The sequence below is a fragment of the Podarcis liolepis genome, assembly GCF_965112155.1.
Source record: "Podarcis liolepis genome assembly, chromosome: 5".
In the NCBI taxonomy this organism is placed as follows: Eukaryota; Metazoa; Chordata; class Lepidosauria; order Squamata; family Lacertidae; genus Podarcis; species Podarcis liolepis.
In genome coordinates, this window is record NC_139556.1 from 85,334,938 (window position 1) to 85,355,779 (window position 20,842).

The 20,842-nt window shown below is 43.5% G+C and overlaps 1 protein-coding gene across 1 annotated transcript in view; it reads right to left on the bottom strand.

Moving 5' to 3' along the window:
- The window catches only part of SI (sucrase-isomaltase), a 144,880-nt gene extending 125,010 nt beyond the window's left edge, over positions 1-19,870 (bottom strand). The window contains exons 1-7 of the mRNA XM_083503737.1: positions 19,802-19,870; positions 17,347-17,464; positions 13,720-13,793; positions 7,328-7,448; positions 6,298-6,407; positions 3,963-4,114; positions 315-486 (exon numbers count right to left, since the gene is read on the bottom strand). Coding sequence (XP_083359863.1) covers positions 315-486; positions 3,963-4,114; positions 6,298-6,407; positions 7,328-7,448; positions 13,720-13,793; positions 17,347-17,464 — 747 coding nt within the window. The 5' untranslated portion in view covers positions 19,802-19,870. The remainder of the gene's footprint in view (positions 1-314; positions 487-3,962; positions 4,115-6,297; positions 6,408-7,327; positions 7,449-13,719; positions 13,794-17,346; positions 17,465-19,801) is intronic.
- Positions 19,871-20,842: the final 972 nt, after the last annotated feature.

Consider the following 20,842-nt stretch of genomic DNA (forward strand, 5'->3'; position numbering starts at 1 on the left):
ACAGTTTCTTCATAATACATAGACATATGGCTCAGACAAAATGCCATATGAGGCATTCAATCCTATTAAAATCATGAGTAAGAATTCTAGTCAAAATATTTCAGGCACAATTCCATTCATGGGTAATATTGAAAGCTTAGACTTCACCTCAAAATAAGCAAGAGATTTGGAGGTGTTGCTAATAGTGCCCTTTAACAACTGTAACTTCCCTCCGATTATAGTAAAAAATGTTTTCACATTTCAAACACATTTACTCCGTTTGCATATCTGATTCGTCTTTCACTTCATAATAAAACATTTTATTTGTCCCTTACTCCAATAGGTGCAGCATCCCGAGTGAAAATGGGCCACGTTTTCCAGTTAAAATCATGCCGATACTGCCTGTGGATCTGTTCTCCGATACCATAAACATTCCAGCTTGGCAGTCTGATGGAGAGCTGCAGGAACTGGTCAGAATACACAAGTGGTCCTATACTGGTGTCGAACCTGTTTGAAGAGCGACAAGAACATAAGTGGAGCCTGGGACCACATGGTAAAGTGTGGGTAAGAAATCTACCAAATAAATGAAGTGCCTAAATATTTTCAACAGTAGGCCTATGTATCTCCTATTATGGGACCAGACATCTCTTCTCCTCTGAAACAAAAATTAAAGAATGTACAAGGTGCCAGGGAGATTCTTTAATTCGGGACTTTAGCAGCTGATCTCTTGCAATACCTTAACTCCTGTATCATCAGCACTCTGGATCTTCTGGAAGTCACACATCCTAAACCTTAAAGAAATGAGTGCCTTCTAGGATGCAGTTCCAGCTTGAAAAGTATCAGCTGACATGCCAGCTTGATTGTTGTTAGCTGATTCCCCAAGCCAACAGGAATTTATAATACTCTGTAGAGGCCTTGCCTTCACAACAGCTCACCAGTCTAAGCAACTTGCCTTAAGTGTGAGGACTCTGCCCGCTTTCCTACTTTCTCGGTTGAACTGCCGCCTCAGAGCATGATCCCTGCTATCATTTGTTGGTGCTGATGCTGACCTTGAAAGCCCTAAATGGCCTCGGTCCAGTATATCTGAAGGAGCGCCTCCACCCCCATCTTTCTACCCAGACACTAAGGTCCAGCGCTGAGGGCCTTCTGGCTGTGAGAAGCCAAGTTACAGGGAACCAGGCAGAGGGCCTTTTCGGTAGTGGCACCCTCCCACCAGATGTCAAAGAGAACAACAACTACCAGACTTTTAGAAGACATCTGAAGGCAGCCCTGTTTAGGGAAGCTTTTAATGTTTGATGCATTGCTATATTTTAATATTTTGTTGGAAGCCACCCAGAGTGGCTAGGGAAGCCTAGCCAGATGGGTGGGGTATAAATAAATTATTATTATTATTAATTATCATCATCATCATTTGACCTTTCATTTACTTCCAGTTCCTCCAACCTTCTACTGCTACCTCAGTTACTGATTTTCTCCTTGTCTCTCCCCCAACCCGTTCATTTCTTTTGCTCCACTTCGACTGCTTCTCTGTCCCTTTTCTGCGTGATCTGGTAGCTGACCTCCTACCTGCCGGTGGTCCCATTTGTTTCCCTTCTGTTCCTTGCCTGCCCATGCCTGATGAAGAACCACAGTTGCATCCTGAAACCAAGGACTGACTGACTGGCTGCAGTCAGCATTGGTCAAGGTAATGCAAACATCATACACTACCAGGCTGGCTGTGCAATGCCCTTGAAGGGCTTCCTTTACATTTCTACAAGGAATGATAAGAAGTTCCTAGTGTCTTTAGGACCAGGCTACGACATGTTCCTGTATGAATTGACATCTGTCTTGGAATATATTGCACTTATAATAATGAAGACAAGGAAGTGAGTGGCTTCTCATCTGGATAACATCCAGATGGGAATGAGTTTTCCCATCCTCTCCTCCTCCTCCTCCTCAGCATCAAATTGAATGTGTCTCACTTGCATGTGCCATCTGTGAGAACTGTATCATCTCAAATTGCATGCAGAGGTGGGTTGAATGCAACGTGTTCCTCATATGAAAATGGACCCAAATAAAAAATATACGATAACAAAAAGAGCAAACTTTTTCTTTCTTTGTCTGATGCGGAGGTCATTTTTACATACCCTCTGACATTTCACTGATTTGTAACATCCCCAAATTTATAAACTTTGAAATGGGTTCACATGATTAAACAAAGTATCTTCAGTCCATTTGTAGTAAGGACAAAAGAGAATAGCGTCAGACATGCACATGTGGAGAAAAGACAATGTGAAATATGATATAGATCTAGCTTTCTCGGTCTAAAAAGGAATGCATGTAAGTATATACACCCACAAGCAGCAATTCCTGTTTCAAACCACGTCCAAATATCTGATAAAGCTGCATATCAAACAAACAAAACCCCCCTGCATTTTATAAAGATAGTGTTAAAGAGGCTAAAGGGACGCAGGTGGCGCTGTGGGTAAAACCTCAGTGCCTTGGGCTTGCTGATCGCATGGTCGGCTGTTCGAATCCCCGCGATGGGGTGAGCTCCCGTCTTTCGGTCCCAGCTCCTGCCCACCTAGCAGTTCGAAAGCACCCTTAAGTGCAAGCAGATAAATAGGTACCGCTTTATAGTGGGAAGGTAAACGGCGTTTCTGTGTGCTGCGCTGGTGCCGGCTCGCCAGAGTAGCTTCGTCACGCTGGCCACGTGACCCGGAAGTGTCTCCGGACAGTGCTGGCCCCCGGCCTCCTAAGTGAGATAGGCGCACAACCCTAGAGTCGGACACGACTGGCCCGTACGGGCAGGGGTACCTTTACCTTTACCTTTTAAAGAGGCTAAAATCTCACAAGAGGTACTAACCAGAAGAAATCTCTCAAACATGGAACTACTGCTATTTAATTCCTCTTGTAAAAAAAAAATAATAGCTATAAGCTATTGTTCTCATGAATTCACAATTGGACTGTGTAATCTGCTTCTGGCTTTTGTTAGCTATACAAAGCAGGTGTCTTGCACCTGCCTCCCAAATACATAGGATGCTTCAGAACTTTAAATTCCACAGCTCTATAGTCTAGGATTGTTTTCACTGTAATAGGTTGTGCTGAAGCCAGCTCCAAAGCTAGGAGAGGTAACTAATTAATTGTCTTTTGTTTGTCACGGTAATGGTGACCTCGAAAGAGCACAGCCGTGCTTCAGCCCTATTTTTAATTTTTGCTGCTACATGAGAGTTTATCAAGAATGGAATATATATTTTCTCTTTCCCTGTTACCTATCCCCACAACTGAGAGTTTCCAGACTATAATTTTCTTAGGTTATGAATGCACAGCTTTTGTCCAGCTGTTGCAGAGGTTCCAGGCACCCAAACTCTGATTAGAACATCAGTTGTGAGGGAAACGAATTATTCCAACATTCGATCTCCAATGCATGTGCATAGGTTCTGATGTTTTAAAAATGTGTTAATATTTTACTGCCTTCTCTTAAACTGCTGGTTTCAAATGACTGAGCTACTCTTAAAATGATTTAATATTTGATAGCTTATAAATAATCATATATATTTAGTGGGAATAATAAATAAGTTTCCCTGAATGACAGCTTGCCCACTAATTCTGACTGTCACCCAATAAATGTACAACCATGGTGGACTGCTAAATTTGTCACAGGGTGAAGTCTCAGTGCATGCAGAGCAATGGCAAGGTCTGACAGGTACAATTAAGCACTTTGATGTGGGTCCCAGAATAATTGCTCACTCTAGAACATTTCCCAGAATCCTTTTCAACAAGCTAACTTCCCCTAGCTAATGTGCAGGGTTCACACAAAAGTTTTATCAATGTGGAAAAGGTTTAATTTATCGAGAAATATTGAGATCCGCTGCCTTATTACATTCTTTTATGTTATGGTACTAATTTTATGGGGTAGTGGAGGGCAGGGATGGAAGTGCTTGGACAATTAATGAACAGTTGATTGCAATGTTACTTGTACTAAAAATAAAATGGTGACTTACAGGACGTTGTTAGTGCTCATCCTAATCACACGGATGCTGAAAGGATTCTCAGTTATTTCAACTCTGTAGTTCGTATTTGTTGCTTTAGGTCCTCGAAAGGGTGAAACATTTGGATGGGGGACTTCATATCTCTTATTATCAGGATCTGTAATCTATTTAAAAAATGAAACAATTAAAACAAAGTTCATGGGGAACCCAGAATTAACTTCTACTTATTGAATACCATCTATACCTCATCACAATGCATTCTGAATGTGGTATGCATGCTACATGTTTAATGAACATAATTAATTGTGTTAAGACTGCTGTACAGTTAAACACTGTATTCATTAGCCAACTCTCTGCAGCTGTAGTTAATGAGTCCATGCAAATTTCCTGATACACTGCATGTTCTTCAGACTCATTCATTAAAAACACATTTTTATCAATTTCATCCCATTAGCATAAACTAACATAAAATAATTGTTTTTCTGACCAACACGTTTTTACTAACATTTTTTTTTTTAAAAAAAAGGTGTGTTTCAATCTGTCGGCGATAAAATCAAAAGAAGATGAGACTTTCATGCTCGACTTCCACTACCTCAAACCTTTACAATGATGACTCTCAATCAGCTTATAGAATCACAGAACTGTAGGGTTTAAGGGTCATTTGATCCAACCCGCTTAAATTTGGGGGACATACACGACCAGACCTGTCAATATTTTAGGAGACCCCTATTCCCCTCACAGGGAAGCAGGTGGCACTGTGGGTTAAACCACTGAGCCTAGGACTTGCCAATCAGAAGGTTGGCGTTTCAAATCTCCACGACAGGCTGAGCTCCCATTGCTCAGTCCCTGCTCCTTCCAACCTAGCAGTTTGAAAGCATGTCAAAGTGCAAGTAGATAAATAGGTACTGCTCCGGCAGGAAGGTAAACGGCATTTCCGTGTGCTGCTCTGGTTCACTAGAGGCGGCTTAGTCCTGCTGGCCACATGACCTGGAAGCTGTACGCTGGCTCCCTCGGCCAATAAAGCGAGATGAGCGCCACAGCCCCAGAGTCGGCCACAACTGGACCTAATGGTCAGGGGTCCCTTTACCTTTACCTTATTCCCCTCCCAGAGCTGCAGTTCCCAGGGTGGTTAAGCAGGCAATCCCTATGCCTAGGGAACTCTGAGAAATGTAGCTCCATTGGTGCAGATCTTCAGGGTTTCAGAAGAGGAACTGTCTCATCCTAAGTAGAAATGAACCTGGGACCTTCTGGATACAAAACAAATGTTGTACCACTGAGCTATGAGCCTTCTCCTATCTTGAACTCTCCTCCATTGAAGATACCTGGGCAGTCAAAGGATTAGCTACTCACTGGTGGAGATGCTCAGCTAATCACTGCTTTTGTCACCACCAGGAAATCTCAGCACTCTGCAACCTTGCTAAGATTTACCCCAATTTCCAAATAATTGTGTTTATATTGATATTCGTTTTCAAATACCACATGCCAGATTCGGCAACCTGACAATATGTGATTTTCAATGACAGCTTTTCAAGTGAATATTTGGAAATTATCGGGAAATTTGACAGTGACAATGTGAACCAGCAGGCCCACAGTATTCTGATATAAATCTGACAGGTCCTGTTGCAGCATATATTCATGTAAAATGATCTTCAATATGTCTTAAGTTTTAAAGAGCTTTGGAAGGTTACTTTGGGTCTGTTTGAGACATATTCTATAATGTGTGCTTCCTTTAGTATTAAAATCACAGTCTACTTTGAGGGATTCCCTAAACCCTCAAAAAGGTTTATTTACAAAACATGCAATATGGAACCAATGTTGTCATTTCCCCCCCTCTTTTTTTAACCATGTAAGGTGAAGGTAAAGGTAAAGGACCCCGGACGGTTAAGTCCAGTGAAAGGCAACAATGGGGTGCAGCACTCATCTTGCTTTTCAGGCCAAGGGAGCTGGTGTTTGTCCACAGACAGCTTTCCGGGTCATGTGGCCAAAATGACTAAATTGCTACTGGCACACGGAGGACTGTGACGAGTGCCAGAGTACACGGAAACACTGTTTACCTTCCCGCTGCAGCGGTACCTATTTATCTACTTCACTGACATGCTTTCAAACTGCTAGGTTGGCAGGAGCAGGGACCAAGCAACAGGAGCTCACCCCGTCGTGGGGATTTGAACCGCCAGCCTTCTGATCGGCAAGTCCAAGAGGCTCAGTGGTTTAGACCACAGCACCACCCGTGTCCTTTTATCACATACGTGTATGGTGGAGCTGCAGTGTAAAATGCCTTTGATCAACATGCAACCCAATTCTGAGTGTGACCCGTCAGTTGGACTATTGCTTTAATAAACAATCTAACCTTGAACCGGAAGCGATTTGCGGTCTGATATTCTGCAGTCAGGACAAGCCTTTCAATATCATTTCCGAACAAGGATGGTGCAGGTATTCTTGTCAGTGTAGTTTCAAATCCTTATCAAGAAAAAGAAGTGATAAGCAAAGGGTGTTGCTTCCAATATTGCCTAAACCTATGTAGCACAGGAGTTAACAACTAACAGCTCTTGGGCCAAATGCATCACCAGGATACAAAAGAGGCAAAAGAGAAACATGGAAGTAGCAAGTGATACAATGGATTTGCTGATAGACAATTTGGGTCAGTCCCATTGTCTTCTGCAGGCGGCCATGGGTGGGGGTGGAAAATGAAGTCATGGCTGTAGCATATTTAAGTGCTTAACTTCACAGTTTTAGTATGCTTTTTTATTTAGTATTTTGGTTAACAACCATATGATGGAGAACAAATTCTTTGGAAAGACTTTCAACCTTAGTTTGTATTATGCATATCAAACAGCGGATCAGCCTAGTGGTGCTGGCCTCCATACTTGTCAGGGAACTGCCATCGGAGGAACAGGTGGGGAGAGGGCTCACGGAGGCTGGGAGGGAATCAGCAGCGAAAGCAGGGACCAGCAGGGGGAGAGATGGGTCTCTGGAGGAAGGTCTCATGAATGCGGAGAGAGACGCAGCAGCTAAAGCAGGAACTAGCAGGGAAGAGGGAGGGCTCAGGGACACGTCCAGCGAGAACAGCGGGGAGGTGTCAGAAGCTCCCATAGGGAGACCCATTCCTCGCCGGAAGCTGTCACGTCGTGAGTCCAGAAGACGTCTTTCCGTTAAGGAGCTTCTTTGCTGGAAGCGCTTCCGAAAACAACCACTGTCGGAATCTGCAAGTGACTAGGGCAGACATGTCTGAGGAGCTCTGTCACACACAGAGGTTTGTGGAGGAGCACAAACTCTGAGGGATCACGATTTTATGCACAAGCAGCTAATCATCCCATCACAATACTATTTAATGAAAGAGTGTGCTTATTATTCCTGGAGTACAACCTACTTCCGCCTACCTGTTTCTGTGTCTGTCTGGCCTCCTTCTACTTGGTATCCATGGCTGTTGGAAAAGTAGCACCAGGGTATGCTTGTTTCATTCTCAGGGCTCCAGCAGCAGCCGCGGAGCGTGCATATGTCCTACATTATAAAGAGAGAAAAGTGGCATTATTTCAGAAGCAGCAATACTCTCCAAATTCGTTTTCTGGACAATGGCATGAGCCCACCGGACTCATTTATGTCATTGTTCTGTAAATGCTGATGCCAGCAGATTAAATTGTCGTCTTCTGCAATTTTGGCATTATCCATGAATGGAAAGAAAGCTTCCATTCTGTGACTCAGGGAGCAATCATATGCATGGGAAGCTAGTGTAAAGCAATCTGGTGCAAGTTAAGCCAGTGTGAAGTTGCACCAGACCCAAACCACATTGAGTGGCAGCGATGCCCCATTAAGCTGGCAGAGACAGAAGCCCTGGATCCCACGGTGTCCTCTTATCACATCATTCAGGAACACAAGAGCTGTAGCATTCTTGAGATAGTCAGGAAACTCATTTCATTGCTCTGGATTAATTCTGAAGCAGACTTGGGCAGGTCCACTGATCATTAAGTGGAAGTGAAATGACTGAACACTTCAGAAAAGTTCAAATTTAAGCCCTATTATGCAGACTGAATAGTTATGCAAATACCTCTGCTCATCTTCCAGTTGCAAGAGCCAATTCTAAACTTTCCGACATTCACTTTTTATATAGCCAAGGGGGAGAATTATACATGTTCAAACACATCTTTCCCATTCTGCAGACATTTATGTGCCAACAACAACAAAATATACAATGGTTGCATTCTCCGGGATGAAGTGCTCACTCCTTCATTTCTATCACATTCATTCAGTGACGACCTCTCTTCCCACACCAATTCGTAAAAGAGGACTTTAAAACATTCAGACAATTGCCATATCAATCAAGAATCAACTGCGAAGCAACCTTTGGATGTTATCCCATAATCTCCTGTGATTCATCTTACAGTACATTGTAAACTAATGAATTTATATAGAAGCTCTTAATCACCAACACACATTTACCTTCACAGAAAGGCTAGTTCCTTATCACAAGGAAATTGCCCATTAACAAGAGAAATATTTGGAAGGAAAAATGTTTGTGCACACTTCTGAAGCTCTTAACCCCACCCCCACCCTGGTCTTCCAACAACCAACTTAAATTGCACGGCTTCTGTATTTCATTTCCCCATTTCAATTATCAGCATTTCATGAGTTTGATCCATGATTATTATTTTTTAATGCAAAAATTGATGGTCTGTACGTGAGAAAGTTTCTGTGAGATCCCTACATTTTTGCACCTGCTCACCTGTTTTCCCCAGTCTGTTGTTTCTTAAGGAATAGCATAAATTGAGAGGGTTTATTCAAGCAAGGTTCACATAATTAACACAATGACATTAGAGTGCTCGGTATCCAAGAAGTTCTGGCTATGTGGCTAATTCACATGCATGCGCGCACACACACACACACAGAGAGAGAGAGAGAGAGAGAGAGAGAGAGAGAGAGAGAGGAGCTCTGTCTTTGCCCTCACTCTGAACAGTAAAATAAAGATAAGCAGTAGCCTCCAATCTTGACACACCACAGTGGTAGCTTCACTGCCCAACACAACCTCGTTGCAAAACATTCAACCCAGTCTAGAAGGAATCACATGAAGTTGGGCATGACCAAATGTGGATGATTATACAAGTTCAGATGAGCATGAATGCACATTCTCATTCTACCTTCAGTGACCAGAAGCACCTTCTACCTATAAGCCTGGTAGGACAGCTAAGGCCACTCCAGAACAGGGAGAGCTTGACCACAGTACTAAAGGCATTGCGGCTCCAAGGCTGGATTACTGCAGTGCGCTCTATGTGGGAGTGCACCCCTTGGCAGTGGTGAGGTCTAAAAGGAGGTTTGTCAAGGTCTCAGCCTTTGCTTGCAAAATGCACCTTTATTCCTCCATTTCTTTTTCCTTGTTGGGAAAGGAAGAGAGAAAGGTGTGCTTGTGAGCAAAGGCAGGGGACGTCCTGGAGAAGTCCTCTCCATTGCCCTTGCTTCCGAAACACATCTTCATTTCCCCGTTTCTCATCAAGCAAAGGGACAGAGGCAAATTTTGGGCAGTGCAACCGGTTCCATCACACTGGGTGCTGAGCCTAAAGGTAAAGGGTAAAGGAACCCCTGACCATTAGGTCCAGTCGTGACTGACTCTGGGGTTGCGGCGCTCATCTCGCTTTATTGGCAGAGGGAGCCGGCGTACAACTTCCGGGTCATGTGGCCAGCATGACTAAGCCGCTTCTGGTGAACCAGAGCAGCGCACGGAAACACCGTTTACCTTCACACCGGAGTGATACCTATTTATCTCCTTGCACTTTGACGTCCTTTTGAACTGCTAGGTTGGCAGGAGCAGGGACCGAGCAATGGGAGCTCACCCCGTTGTGGGGATTCGAACTGCCGACCTTCTGATCGGCAAGCCCTAGGCTCTGTGGTTTAACCCACAGTGCCATCCGCGTCCCTGGGTGCTGAGCCTAGGGAGCGCTAAAGGGCGTGACAACAATGACATAGTGAATTGAGCGGAATGGAAGGTGAGAGGCGGTAGGCACAGATTTGGCCTTTGACAGAGTGTCACTGAAATCTGAAAGACCAACATCCATCCCTGAAAGGGGAGGGGAGAAGGAAGGGTATGTTTTGCCAGCAAAGGGGCCTTCTTTCTTCCATTTCTTCTACCTTGAAGAAATTATTTGCTAGAAAAATTCACTTCTAAATCTATGCACCAGCATATCTGCCTTCTACTTGCAGAGTCCCTGCAGGGCACTGAAATGTCAAGGTCTGTCACATCCCTCTATCACAGTACTCGCTGGGCCCTGGTAGCCTGTTCTGCTGCTGTGTTATCTGTTGCTGTATTTTTCCTCACTTGTAAATATATACAGTGGACTGCACATTCACACTTCTCTAAGCCATACTAAGCTTTATCCACAAGGGTCCCCTGGATGTGACCTACAGTCTAATCACAATGGATTGCATCCAGTTGCCAGCATGAGTGGAAGGAAGTATCCTCCTTCCTGCTGCAGCCTCCTGTTAACTGGGGAGGAAGCAGAGAAGGCAGAGCTGCACATGATCACAACCCTGTTCTAAAGCTTCAGTGCATGGGAACAAAGATTGAATCTTCTGAAAATCTCAATGTCCAGTTTATCTGCACAGATTTCTCGCCCTTCTCTTCTTGATCTTGATAAAAAGGAGGGCTGTTTTCAGGTTCCAGGTTCTGCTTTTTAAAAGCCTCAAATATTATATTATACAATTATTATACGCATAATAGTATACACAGATAAACTCCATGTTTTCTAAAGTAGCCCCCACATAAACAGATGTGGCAGAAGAATGGGCAGTTGTTTTGTCAGTGCAAGGATTTCTGCCTGTTCAGTGGCCTTCCTTGCCCTCTCATCTCCTCCCCCACACACTGCACATTTCCCAAATCTGCTCTGAAAGGTTGAGGTGAACCCCAGAAAAAATATAGGTTTTGCACAGAGCGGGGGGGGAGATAGGGAAAGATCAAATGTTCAAGCATATATCATTGAGCTGACGGAATGAATCAGTTGGATGAATCAATGCATATAATTGTATTTAAAAAATACTTTAAAGGTAAAGGTAAAGGTACCCCTGCCTGTACGGGCCAGTCTTGACAGACTCTGGGGTTGTGCGCTCATCTCACTCTATAGGCCAGGAGCCAGCGCTGTCCGCAGACACTTCCGGGTCACGTGGCCAGCGTGACCAAGCTGCTCTGGCAAGCCAGAGCCACACACGGAAATGCCGTTTACCTTCCCACTAGTAAGCGGTCCCTAATTATCTACTTGCACCCGGGGGTGCTTTCGAACTGCTAGGTTGGCAGGCACTGGGACCGAGCAACGGGAGGGCACCCCGCCGCGGGGATTCAAACCGCCAACCATGCGATCAGCAAGTCCTAGGTGCTGAGGTTTTACCCACAGCGCCACCCGCGTTCCTTAAAAAATAATACTTTAGGCAATATCTAATTAACTCATTCTATAGTGGAAGGACAGATCCTGAAGCTGAGGCTCCAGTACTTTGGCCACCACATGAGAAGAGAAGATTCCTGGAAAAGACCCTGATGTTGAGAAATATGGAGGGCACAAGGAGAAGGGGACGACAGAGGACGAGATGGTTGGATAGTGTTCTTGAAGCTACTAACATGAGTTTGACCAAACTGCGGGAGGCAGTGAAAGACAGGAGTGCCTGGCGTGCTCTGGTCTATGGGGTGACGAAGAGTCGGACATGACTAAACAACAACAACAACAAATAGTGCAAGGATTTATGCTTGCACGATGGAACAGTCCCTCTTCTCCTCCCTATTCTCAGTACCCTTCCCAGATATGTCCCTATGGGATGAGGGGCAACCCAGAATATATGTAGGGGAAAGGAAAGGAGGGAAAGTTATGTTGCACAAATGTGAATTCTCATGCTGACAGAATGTGTTTAGATAGTATTATGCTGGAATCAAGCCTTAAGTATTAATAGTTTTACAATTATGCTACAGAAATATAGTAACACACGGGGCTTGACTTTTTCATACATATTATTTATGTTATACATAGGTTTTTGCATAAGTGACTCATATATAAGCAAATGTTCAATGCAAGAAGCAATCCATCATGGGCAAAGCTTGATCAGAGGCATCAAATTCCATTTATAATGGAATCTCTCCTCTGTACCTAATGGGGACATTTGCACAGATGGACATATGCCTCAGGGACACCTCAGGGACTTCTTGATTAACATATCTTTGGAAATCAATCAGCCCATATCAAAAGTGAAGGGGGAGGGAACAGAAAATAACCAGTTCCTCATCAGTATTAGAAATAACTAGAGACACCACACTATGATAATGATTGACCAAGCTAAAAAAAGATAAGAGAGTAAAAAGGTTAAAGCTTACCAACCGTTAATTTCACCTATAACCACATAAATTGTTCATGAAAGCAAATACTACTGGAGAAAGGACTTTTGCCACTGAGAAGAACTCTTATCAGACCTTCAATATCAGACCTCTCATGAACGTTCACCGGCATAAATAAATGATAGTACAGAGCTAATTGCTTTCTGGTTTCCCCAACTGAACAGAGGTCAATGCAGATTTTTCAAGTCCAGGAGCTGCTGACAGGAGCTCCTGAACCACAGAAGGCTGGCAAGCCAAAGTTTCTGGATTTCATCTGCCTGCATTTCCATTTTCACAACAATTACTGTATATTTCCATGTATAAGATGAGGTTATTTTATCCAAAAATTATGCTGAAAATTGGGCGTTATCTTATACAACTTTCAGATTTGAAAATAAGGGATCAGCAGCATAGCTGTCAACTTTCAAATTTGAAAATAAGGGATCAGCAGCCTCACCTGACCCGGAGACAGTCTACGGGATACCTAACAATCCAGGATAGCAGCGGGAAGCAGTGGGAAACGGCGCTGAAATAAGGGAATTTCCCGCAAAAAAGGGAAGGTTGACAGCTATGCTTATACATGGACAGTGGAGAGATGGGATGGGCGATTGGTGGCTGCTGCAAGCAGGAGATTTTCAAGGGCATTATTTGCTGGTGATTGGTGGGTGTGTCAAGGTCCGCTGGTTATTGGCTGTTGCTGGAATTGGGTGGGTGATTGGCGCTTGGTTTCGGTGAGCATGAAGAGGATTGGTTGCTTCATTGATGTTCGTGCAATTGGCTGTGGCGGCCCTGCGGGTGATCAATTTTTGGCAATCCCCCCCCCCCAGATCAACAACTCTCGGCAATCTCCTCCTGTTTACTCAATTTGGAGTCCCAAAAAAGAGGGGGTGTCTTATACACGGGACTGTGTTATACACGGAAAAATGTGGCAAGTATAGACAGCGTGATATAAACCATTTGCAATCTTTGGTAGGGAGAAAGTTGCAGCAGCATCCAAAATAAGCAGTGGCATAGGAGCAGCCATGCTTTCTCCCATAATTTCCTCCATGGGAGTAACAGAACATGATCCAGGCAAGGGGTTGGGCTAGATGACCCTTGGTGTCCCTTCCAGTTTCACAGTTCTATGATTCTGTTATTCTTTTGCATAGCAGACCCCTTGAAATAAGGAATCACCACAATGGCAGAGTGTGGCCAGGCATCTCCTTCCTCTCTGAAATAATTCCATGGGGAGGAATAGCCATTTCCAATTCCTCAATCCTTCCATCCTTGCTAACTTTGAATCCTAATATGTTCTCGTCCACAGACAGCTGATAACTGATTTCCTACTCTAATTATTATTATTATTATTATTATTATTATTATTATTATTATTATTATTATTATTATTATCATCATCATCATCATCATCATCATCATCATCATCATTATATGTACCTTTGTTGCCAATGTATCTGGGATGCAGTCTATTCTCTCCGACGGTTGCACAACTGGGCAAGTTGGAGAAAATTCTGCAAGAGATCAATCAATTTATCGCATTAGTCAGAGGCCAGAGCAAATATAACAAAATATAAGAATGTATTTTAAAACGACACAAATTATGGGTGCCGAGATCCCCAGCTTTCATTTATCTTTTTATATCAGAGGTCTGTAACAAAAAACTAATTAGTGTACTTCTGCACCTATAGGCTGAGCCTGGGATAGTCTTGGCCCTTGTTTTTATTCAAACCAAACAACTCTGAATCTAAGAACTAATGTTTGAGTTTATTTTTCCTTCTCCCTGCCATTCCCTTTTCCTTCTGTGTCATCTTCTACTGTAAACTTGAGGACAGGTACTTATTGCTGAGCTTTGAAATCTTCTGTGGGAGCTCATTCAGCTATAGAGTAGAAACGCTTTACATATTTTTTTTACTGCATTTTTATACCACCCTTCCTCTAAACTGCCTTCCTCTAAACTGAGTTCAGGGTCAGGGGTGCCAACTTGAATAAAATATTGTGGGGACCCAAGGAAGCCCCGCCCTGCATAATCAGTCACATGACACAGTGCACACCCACCATTTGAATGGGAATGTCCATCAACTTTCTGGGGGCCTGGCCCCCTCAAATATTTCATTGTGGGGTCTGAAGCCCCAATGGTTCCTAGGAGTTGGCTCCTGTGTTCAGGGTGGTGTACAACTAATATTTTACCAGTGGCATAGCGTGGGTTGTCAGCACCTGGGGCAAGGCAAGTAATTTGCGCCCCCTAACCCCTAACCTGCCGCCGCTGCCAGCTTCTTCTTGCTGCTGCCTGGGCTGGTCTGGTGTGGTTCTCTCCCGCGCTCAGCGCTGCGCTGGGCGGCCGCTGCACTGTCCCTCCCCCAGATAGTCCCTCGCTCTCTCTCCGCACCGCATGCCTGGCACCCACCCCCTCCACAGTTGGCGGCGACCCAGCGGCTCGGATCGGATTCGCACAGCTAGCACTGCAGTGAGAGTGAGTGAGCCAGGTAGGGGCAGAGAGCTGCGAGTGCGAACGCGCCCCCCCAGATGTTGCGCCCGGTGTGGCCGGCCCCCCCTGCACCCCCACGCTACGCCACTGTATTTTACCTTACAACAAATATTAAAATGACAGCATACAACCACCCCACAATAGCATGTCAATGGACGCCTGTTTCTGTTCAGAACAAACAACAGAAATCTTTCATTTTCTGCCTTTTAAGCTAACAGCTGAAAATGTGAAAACATCGCAAAGCATGAAATATTTCTGTACTTTTCCCCTCAGAGTGTTTGGTTTAAGCTACCATGCTCTCATCTAAGGAATATTTTCCACAAAAAGGCTTATTTCATAACAACTAATTTTTTCTCCCCCACCCTTCTCCCCCCTCTCTCTTTTGCTATGAGACTAGAAGTCTGATTTACTTCTCAGTTCAGACAAATTACTTGTATTCAATCCAATTTGCTTAAAGTAACTATATATATTTTGAAAATGAATTGTTGCTTGTTTTGCTTTTGCCCTCCTGCCAACCTGTTCATCTGCTCAGATTGAATAACGTGGTTTAAAGATGAAGATAAATGAAAAACTAAAAAGAGCAGACAGGATCCTGCTGCAGTTAAGAAGAAGAAGAAGAAGAAGAGTTTGGATTTGATATCCCGCCTTTCACTCCCTTTAAGGAGTCTCAAAGCGGCTAACATTCTCCTTTCCCTTCCTCCCCCACAACAAACACTCTGTGAGGTGAGTGGGGCTGAGAGACTTCAAAGAAGTGTGACTAGCCCAAGGTCACCCAGCAGCTGCATGTGGAGGAGCAGAGACGCGAACCCGGTTCCCCAGATTACGAGACTACCGCTCTTAACCACTACACCGCACTGGCTCTTTAAGCACTTCTAAAGCCTCACCGACTTCAGCGGAAGAGTTAAGCACATGCCAAATCTCTCCCATCAAAATCCTTGGAATGGATGCTAACTAAAGAATAATTGATTGTACCATATTATAACTATATTATAAAATATATAGTTTATTAAAATAAGCCCCTACTGGTTTGAGTAAATCCCAGCCTAAACTGAAAAGCATCAGTTTGTTTATCAGGGGAACAAACAGGAGAATGACCGCTCCCCGCTTAAAATGGGGGGCGCCCTTTGCGTGGACGCGTGCAGCCCCTAGATCTGGAGCGGCTCCAACAGCATAGGCTTGGCTTTGCCTTCCCTCAGGTGGGATACCTGGAGGTCTCCACCTACCTCAGTCAGTTGTCCAATCCCACCTGGGGGAAGCGTTGCCAAGGAGACCAGGCCAGGTAGGGGAGGGATTACCTGCCCACACAATAGAGGGAGGATCTTACCTAGGAATCCTCACTTGGCTCCAGAGCTTCTCCCACCCTACCCACCCTCAGTTAAGGTCTTATTTTGCAGGTTAACTTTTCTTCACAGGTATGCAGGCGCTGCTACGTTAAGGTCGCTGTTAAAGGGCCGGAAAGGAATTTCCCTGCATTGGCAGGTTTCGCCTTTCCCGTAGCAAAATGTCACAACTTTGGCGGTATCAGGTCTTGGGCGGAATCCTTTTGTCCATCTTCCTCTTGCGGCGGCGATACCAGGGTTCCCCGTTAAAGGGGTTTTCTGAAGGGAGACTTTGGCCGTACACCGAAAGGTCATCATTGCTCCCTCCTGCGGCGGCGGCGTTACGGGGGCGGCCATCTCTGCTTGAACATATGTTCTCCAGAGCCGGCCCATCCCCCCACACACACTGGATAACCCTGATGCTCCCTAGGTCCCCGGCTGGGGACCGGGGAGGGAGAACGCCCAATGCCTGAGCCAAGGTCTCAGGTCTCAAGGTTCCTGAGAAAGGAAATTCCATATGTGAAATGTCCCAGGTTTATGGATGCAAGGTTTTCAGCACATAATTTCCACAAACATGGGAGAAGCGTCTATCATATCTCACAGCTCAGTGCTTTGAGTGCAAAAAGTCTCAGGTTGAATCTCCAGGTTGAATTCAAAAGATTGCAGTCTTAAACCTTAGAGAGTTGGGTGTGAACCAGTACTATTTTTCTAGAAAAAGAGGTGCTGCAACTAAGCATGATAATAGCCTCCATGTTAACTGATTAATTGGCTTAACATTCATGTCATTCATTAAAGTTAGCTGTATATATTCACTAATTAGTTCCTTGCTGCTGCTAACCATGAGGCAACCTGCTTCCCACAAACATTTTGAAGACGGCATATTTTCATACCTTTTCATAAAAATAAACTTGGGTTTTGAAAGGTTGGAACCTGTTCCACGTGAGATGGAAAAGAACCGTCACCTTATAGTTCTTGAGCATCTCCCCAGGAAAGATACACCATATTTGCGAGACTGCTGTGGTATCTTATCAACTGATCTATTGCCTAGTTGTTAGACATGATGAACCAAATTCTTCACTTCTTAGTGGGACTAAAATCAACAAGCAAACAAAACACATTGCTAACAGCAAGAGTATACATAACTGGGGGGGGGGGGTGTAGTTTTATTTATTTTTGTTTCAGAAAAACTATGACAACCAGTGTGCTAGATTGCCGTATGACTCACTGATTGCTGAAATTCATGGATTTCTGAACCATTACCTTTGAATCCAGTATGGCCTGTTGCTAAAAGCCCAATCAAAACACTGGCAACAATCGCTGCCAAAAGGAAGAGGGTGATCAAGGAGACTTCCAATCCAGTAAATTCTTTCCTTCCCATCTAGCAAGGGAGAATGAGAGAAACAAAAACATTAAGAAAAACACAACATTAAGAAGGAACATTCGAGGAAGGCATAAATGTCTTAAAAGCATTTGCTTGGGAGGGGGAAAGTATCCTTTGATCCCTGTAGTTAAAATATAACTATGCCGTTTTCAAAAGCACTGAATTATACAGCTTACACTCTTCTGCACCGTGCTATTAAAAGAACCATCTCCTTAACGATTGAGATGAATTTTGTGAATTTTCTTGGGGGGGGTCTTTTTGAGGAGGGGGAGGTCTTGTCTCATGGGCTAAGGTATGTTCCTCCTGGATAGAAAACATTGCACCAGTGAAAATAGAAACACTTCCAAGAATCTTTTCCCTGTTTTGATGCCATAAAGTTCTTGAAAAATATGCAACCCTGGTTGACTATGTTTATTTGGAAAGGGAAGCCAACATGAGCATAGACTGAAATACAATTTAAGTTTGATCTCTTAGCGTGATTTGCAAGGGGTGGGGGGAATTTACCAGCTGCTCATCTTGGCTGAAATCCCTAGGGAGACAGAATGCTTAGTAAAGTTAGGAATGATGCCCATCTTTGACAAACAGGCACTGCTGAAGTGTTAGGGCTCCACAGCCAACTGCTCAATCTTGTGTGAAAAACAACATGGAACTATTAATGTTTAACTGTATCTAGCAATAAAAATGCATTTAAACCAGTGTCTAGCATTCAGTAAATCAGTGGCTGGATTTAGGCTTGTCAATGGGATGAACACATTTCCCCTAAAATACAACAACCCCTAGCTTTTTTAACATCAACAACAAAACATCCATAATGAAGATGAGTGAAATTGATTTCTAAAATAATTGAGAGTGTTCAAATATCTCTGCAATGAAGTAAATAAATTTAAAAATGTATAAGTTAAAACTGAACTACCAGTTGCATTATTTCAATTCGTTCTTAGCCCCTTATCTCTGATTTTCTACATCTACGCGTTTGGAAGGCTATCAGCCACAAGAAACAAGAAATGAACTAGTGCTTGCGTTTTAACAGATTGGCTTGAAATGATTGTTAAATGACAATAACAAAGTACCGTAAAGAAAAATAAAATTGCAAATAAGAACAAAATTCAGGCAAAATTACAGTATATTTTACATTTCATTATAGACTTTCAGAGTGACAAAAAGACCCTCACATTTATGTACAATGGTTTTGATCCTATCATTCAGTTCATGAAAGGGGGCACAATTTATGTCAGTTTCTCCTCAATCTACAACCCCCTGTATCACATCCTAAGCCACCCTCTGCACTGCAAGTTTCAGGAGCATATTATCAAGGGCTATAAAAGAAGGCAGAATTGTTGAGCTAATTTACTAAAGAGTAATTTTAAGCTTTTGGAGCTGTTTCCGCTGCTTTTTTCCATCATGCTGCCATACATCCAGGTCATGGGTAGGCAAACTAAGGCCCAGGGACCGGATCCAGCCCAATGGCCTTCTAAATCCGGCCCGCGGATGGTCCGGGAATCAGCGTATTTTTACATGAGTAGAATGTGTGCTTTTATTTAAAATGCATCTCTGGGTTATTTGTGGGATATAGGAATTCATTAAAAAAAAAATTCTTTTCAAAATATAGTCCAGCCCCCCACAAGGTCTGAGAGACAGTGGACCAGCCCCCTGCTGAAAAAGTTTGCTGACCCCTGAGGTTTTCCTTGATATTTTGCCTGATTCGACGCCACTTTTACACCCGGAAACCAGGAAATGTCAGGAATTTTCCTTTCATATGGCAAGCCTAATATTATCTTGTCACATTCTCCACAAGGTCATTACTACAATTATTCAACAGATAAGACACTCTGTAAGAGTCAGTGCAATAAATCCCCTCCTTCAATAAGGGGCCCAAATAATTATCACATATTTTTGCATAAAATGGACCATAAAATAAAATGTGTGGTGGATTCGACCTGTTTTGTGCCACAAAGGCAGAATCTTTCAGAGTATGGGATTTTCAAAAATCTACCTTGCAAGCTGCAGGCAGTAAGACATTAAATCTTGCAAGGAAAAGGGCTCTGCATAGGTGGGGATCATAAAGCTGGTGTAAATATGGAGTATCCTGGCCAAGCGAGGGTGGAATTCCCAACCAGGTTTTATTGGCTGCACTGCAAAGGGTTTGGAATTCAATCTCTAGGATTCTGCAATTGATTGTCTGGAATGTTTCCAATTGTGGGAGCATAAGCAGCAACTGGAGTAATAGGTTCTGATTTTGCTACATTACAGTTACCACATATTTGTCACAAAAGAAGCTACTGAAACTTTTTGTTTTGTTTTGTTATATATTTAAAAAAAACCAAGCAAACCTACCTCTATGCTCCTGCGGCTTCCTCCATGTATTGCTGCCAAATAGTCCTGTGTCAGAAATGATGCCTTGCCTTGCAGACTCTTAACTATATACTGATTCCCTATCAGTTCCTTGTATTATATTTTAACTAGGCTATCAGTAGATTATATACAAAGCCACAGGCAGATTGTGGGTTCTCTTTGCAGGCAAGGGAATGATTAGTTAATTAATAATTCCCCCCCCCCCCCCCCGCATATCAGTCATGCGACATTTGGCAGGTATAATCACATATGCAGTTAGGTATCGTTTCTGCATTCGCCACCTTCGCCCTGAGCCACTGTATGACTCCCAGTTTATTATTTTAATTGGACTTTTGCTTATCAGTCTTTCTCCTGCTTAATGTCAGCATAAATCAGTTGAAGTTTCGTGGAGGTTAAAAAGAGATTCCTAAAGTTCGGTCGCAACACAAAGGATGCAGTTTTGATCGCTAGGAGAGTACTCCTAAGCAGTAATTGGGAGTATTCATACAACACAATTGTGAAGCTTAAGAGGAAGAAAATGTAGAAAGTAGCAGAGGAGAATGCTCTGAATCTTTTTTCCCCTGTGAAGGGGGGGGGGAATAAACCACTTTCCTTTAGCTATCCATCCATTTTTCAACAAACAAAACACTGCATGCACTGTTTGCACAATATCAGCTAACCATAAAAGCATTGCAAACTGTATGTGATGTCAAATATAATGCTGCTGGAGAACACTGGAACATTTCTTTAAAAATGACACAGTAAAGTAATGGGGCTGCGGTCTGCTTTAGAGCATCCATGAAGTAGGGCAGGGGGGTGAGAGTGGGCTTTTTAAATCTGTAGTCTCTGTCCTCCCCACCCCCAAAAAAATCACTTGCTCCAAAAGCATTTGTGGCTATAGAAGAAATCACAACATTATTCATATATGTCTGTCCACAGAAAGCAGTTGTGATTTTCAGCTGAAAGGCTGCAGGGTGAATGGGTTAAAAAAGTCCTTCCTCCTCCGCCTCCACCTCCTCCTCTAGATGGGAGAGAAATGTGCTC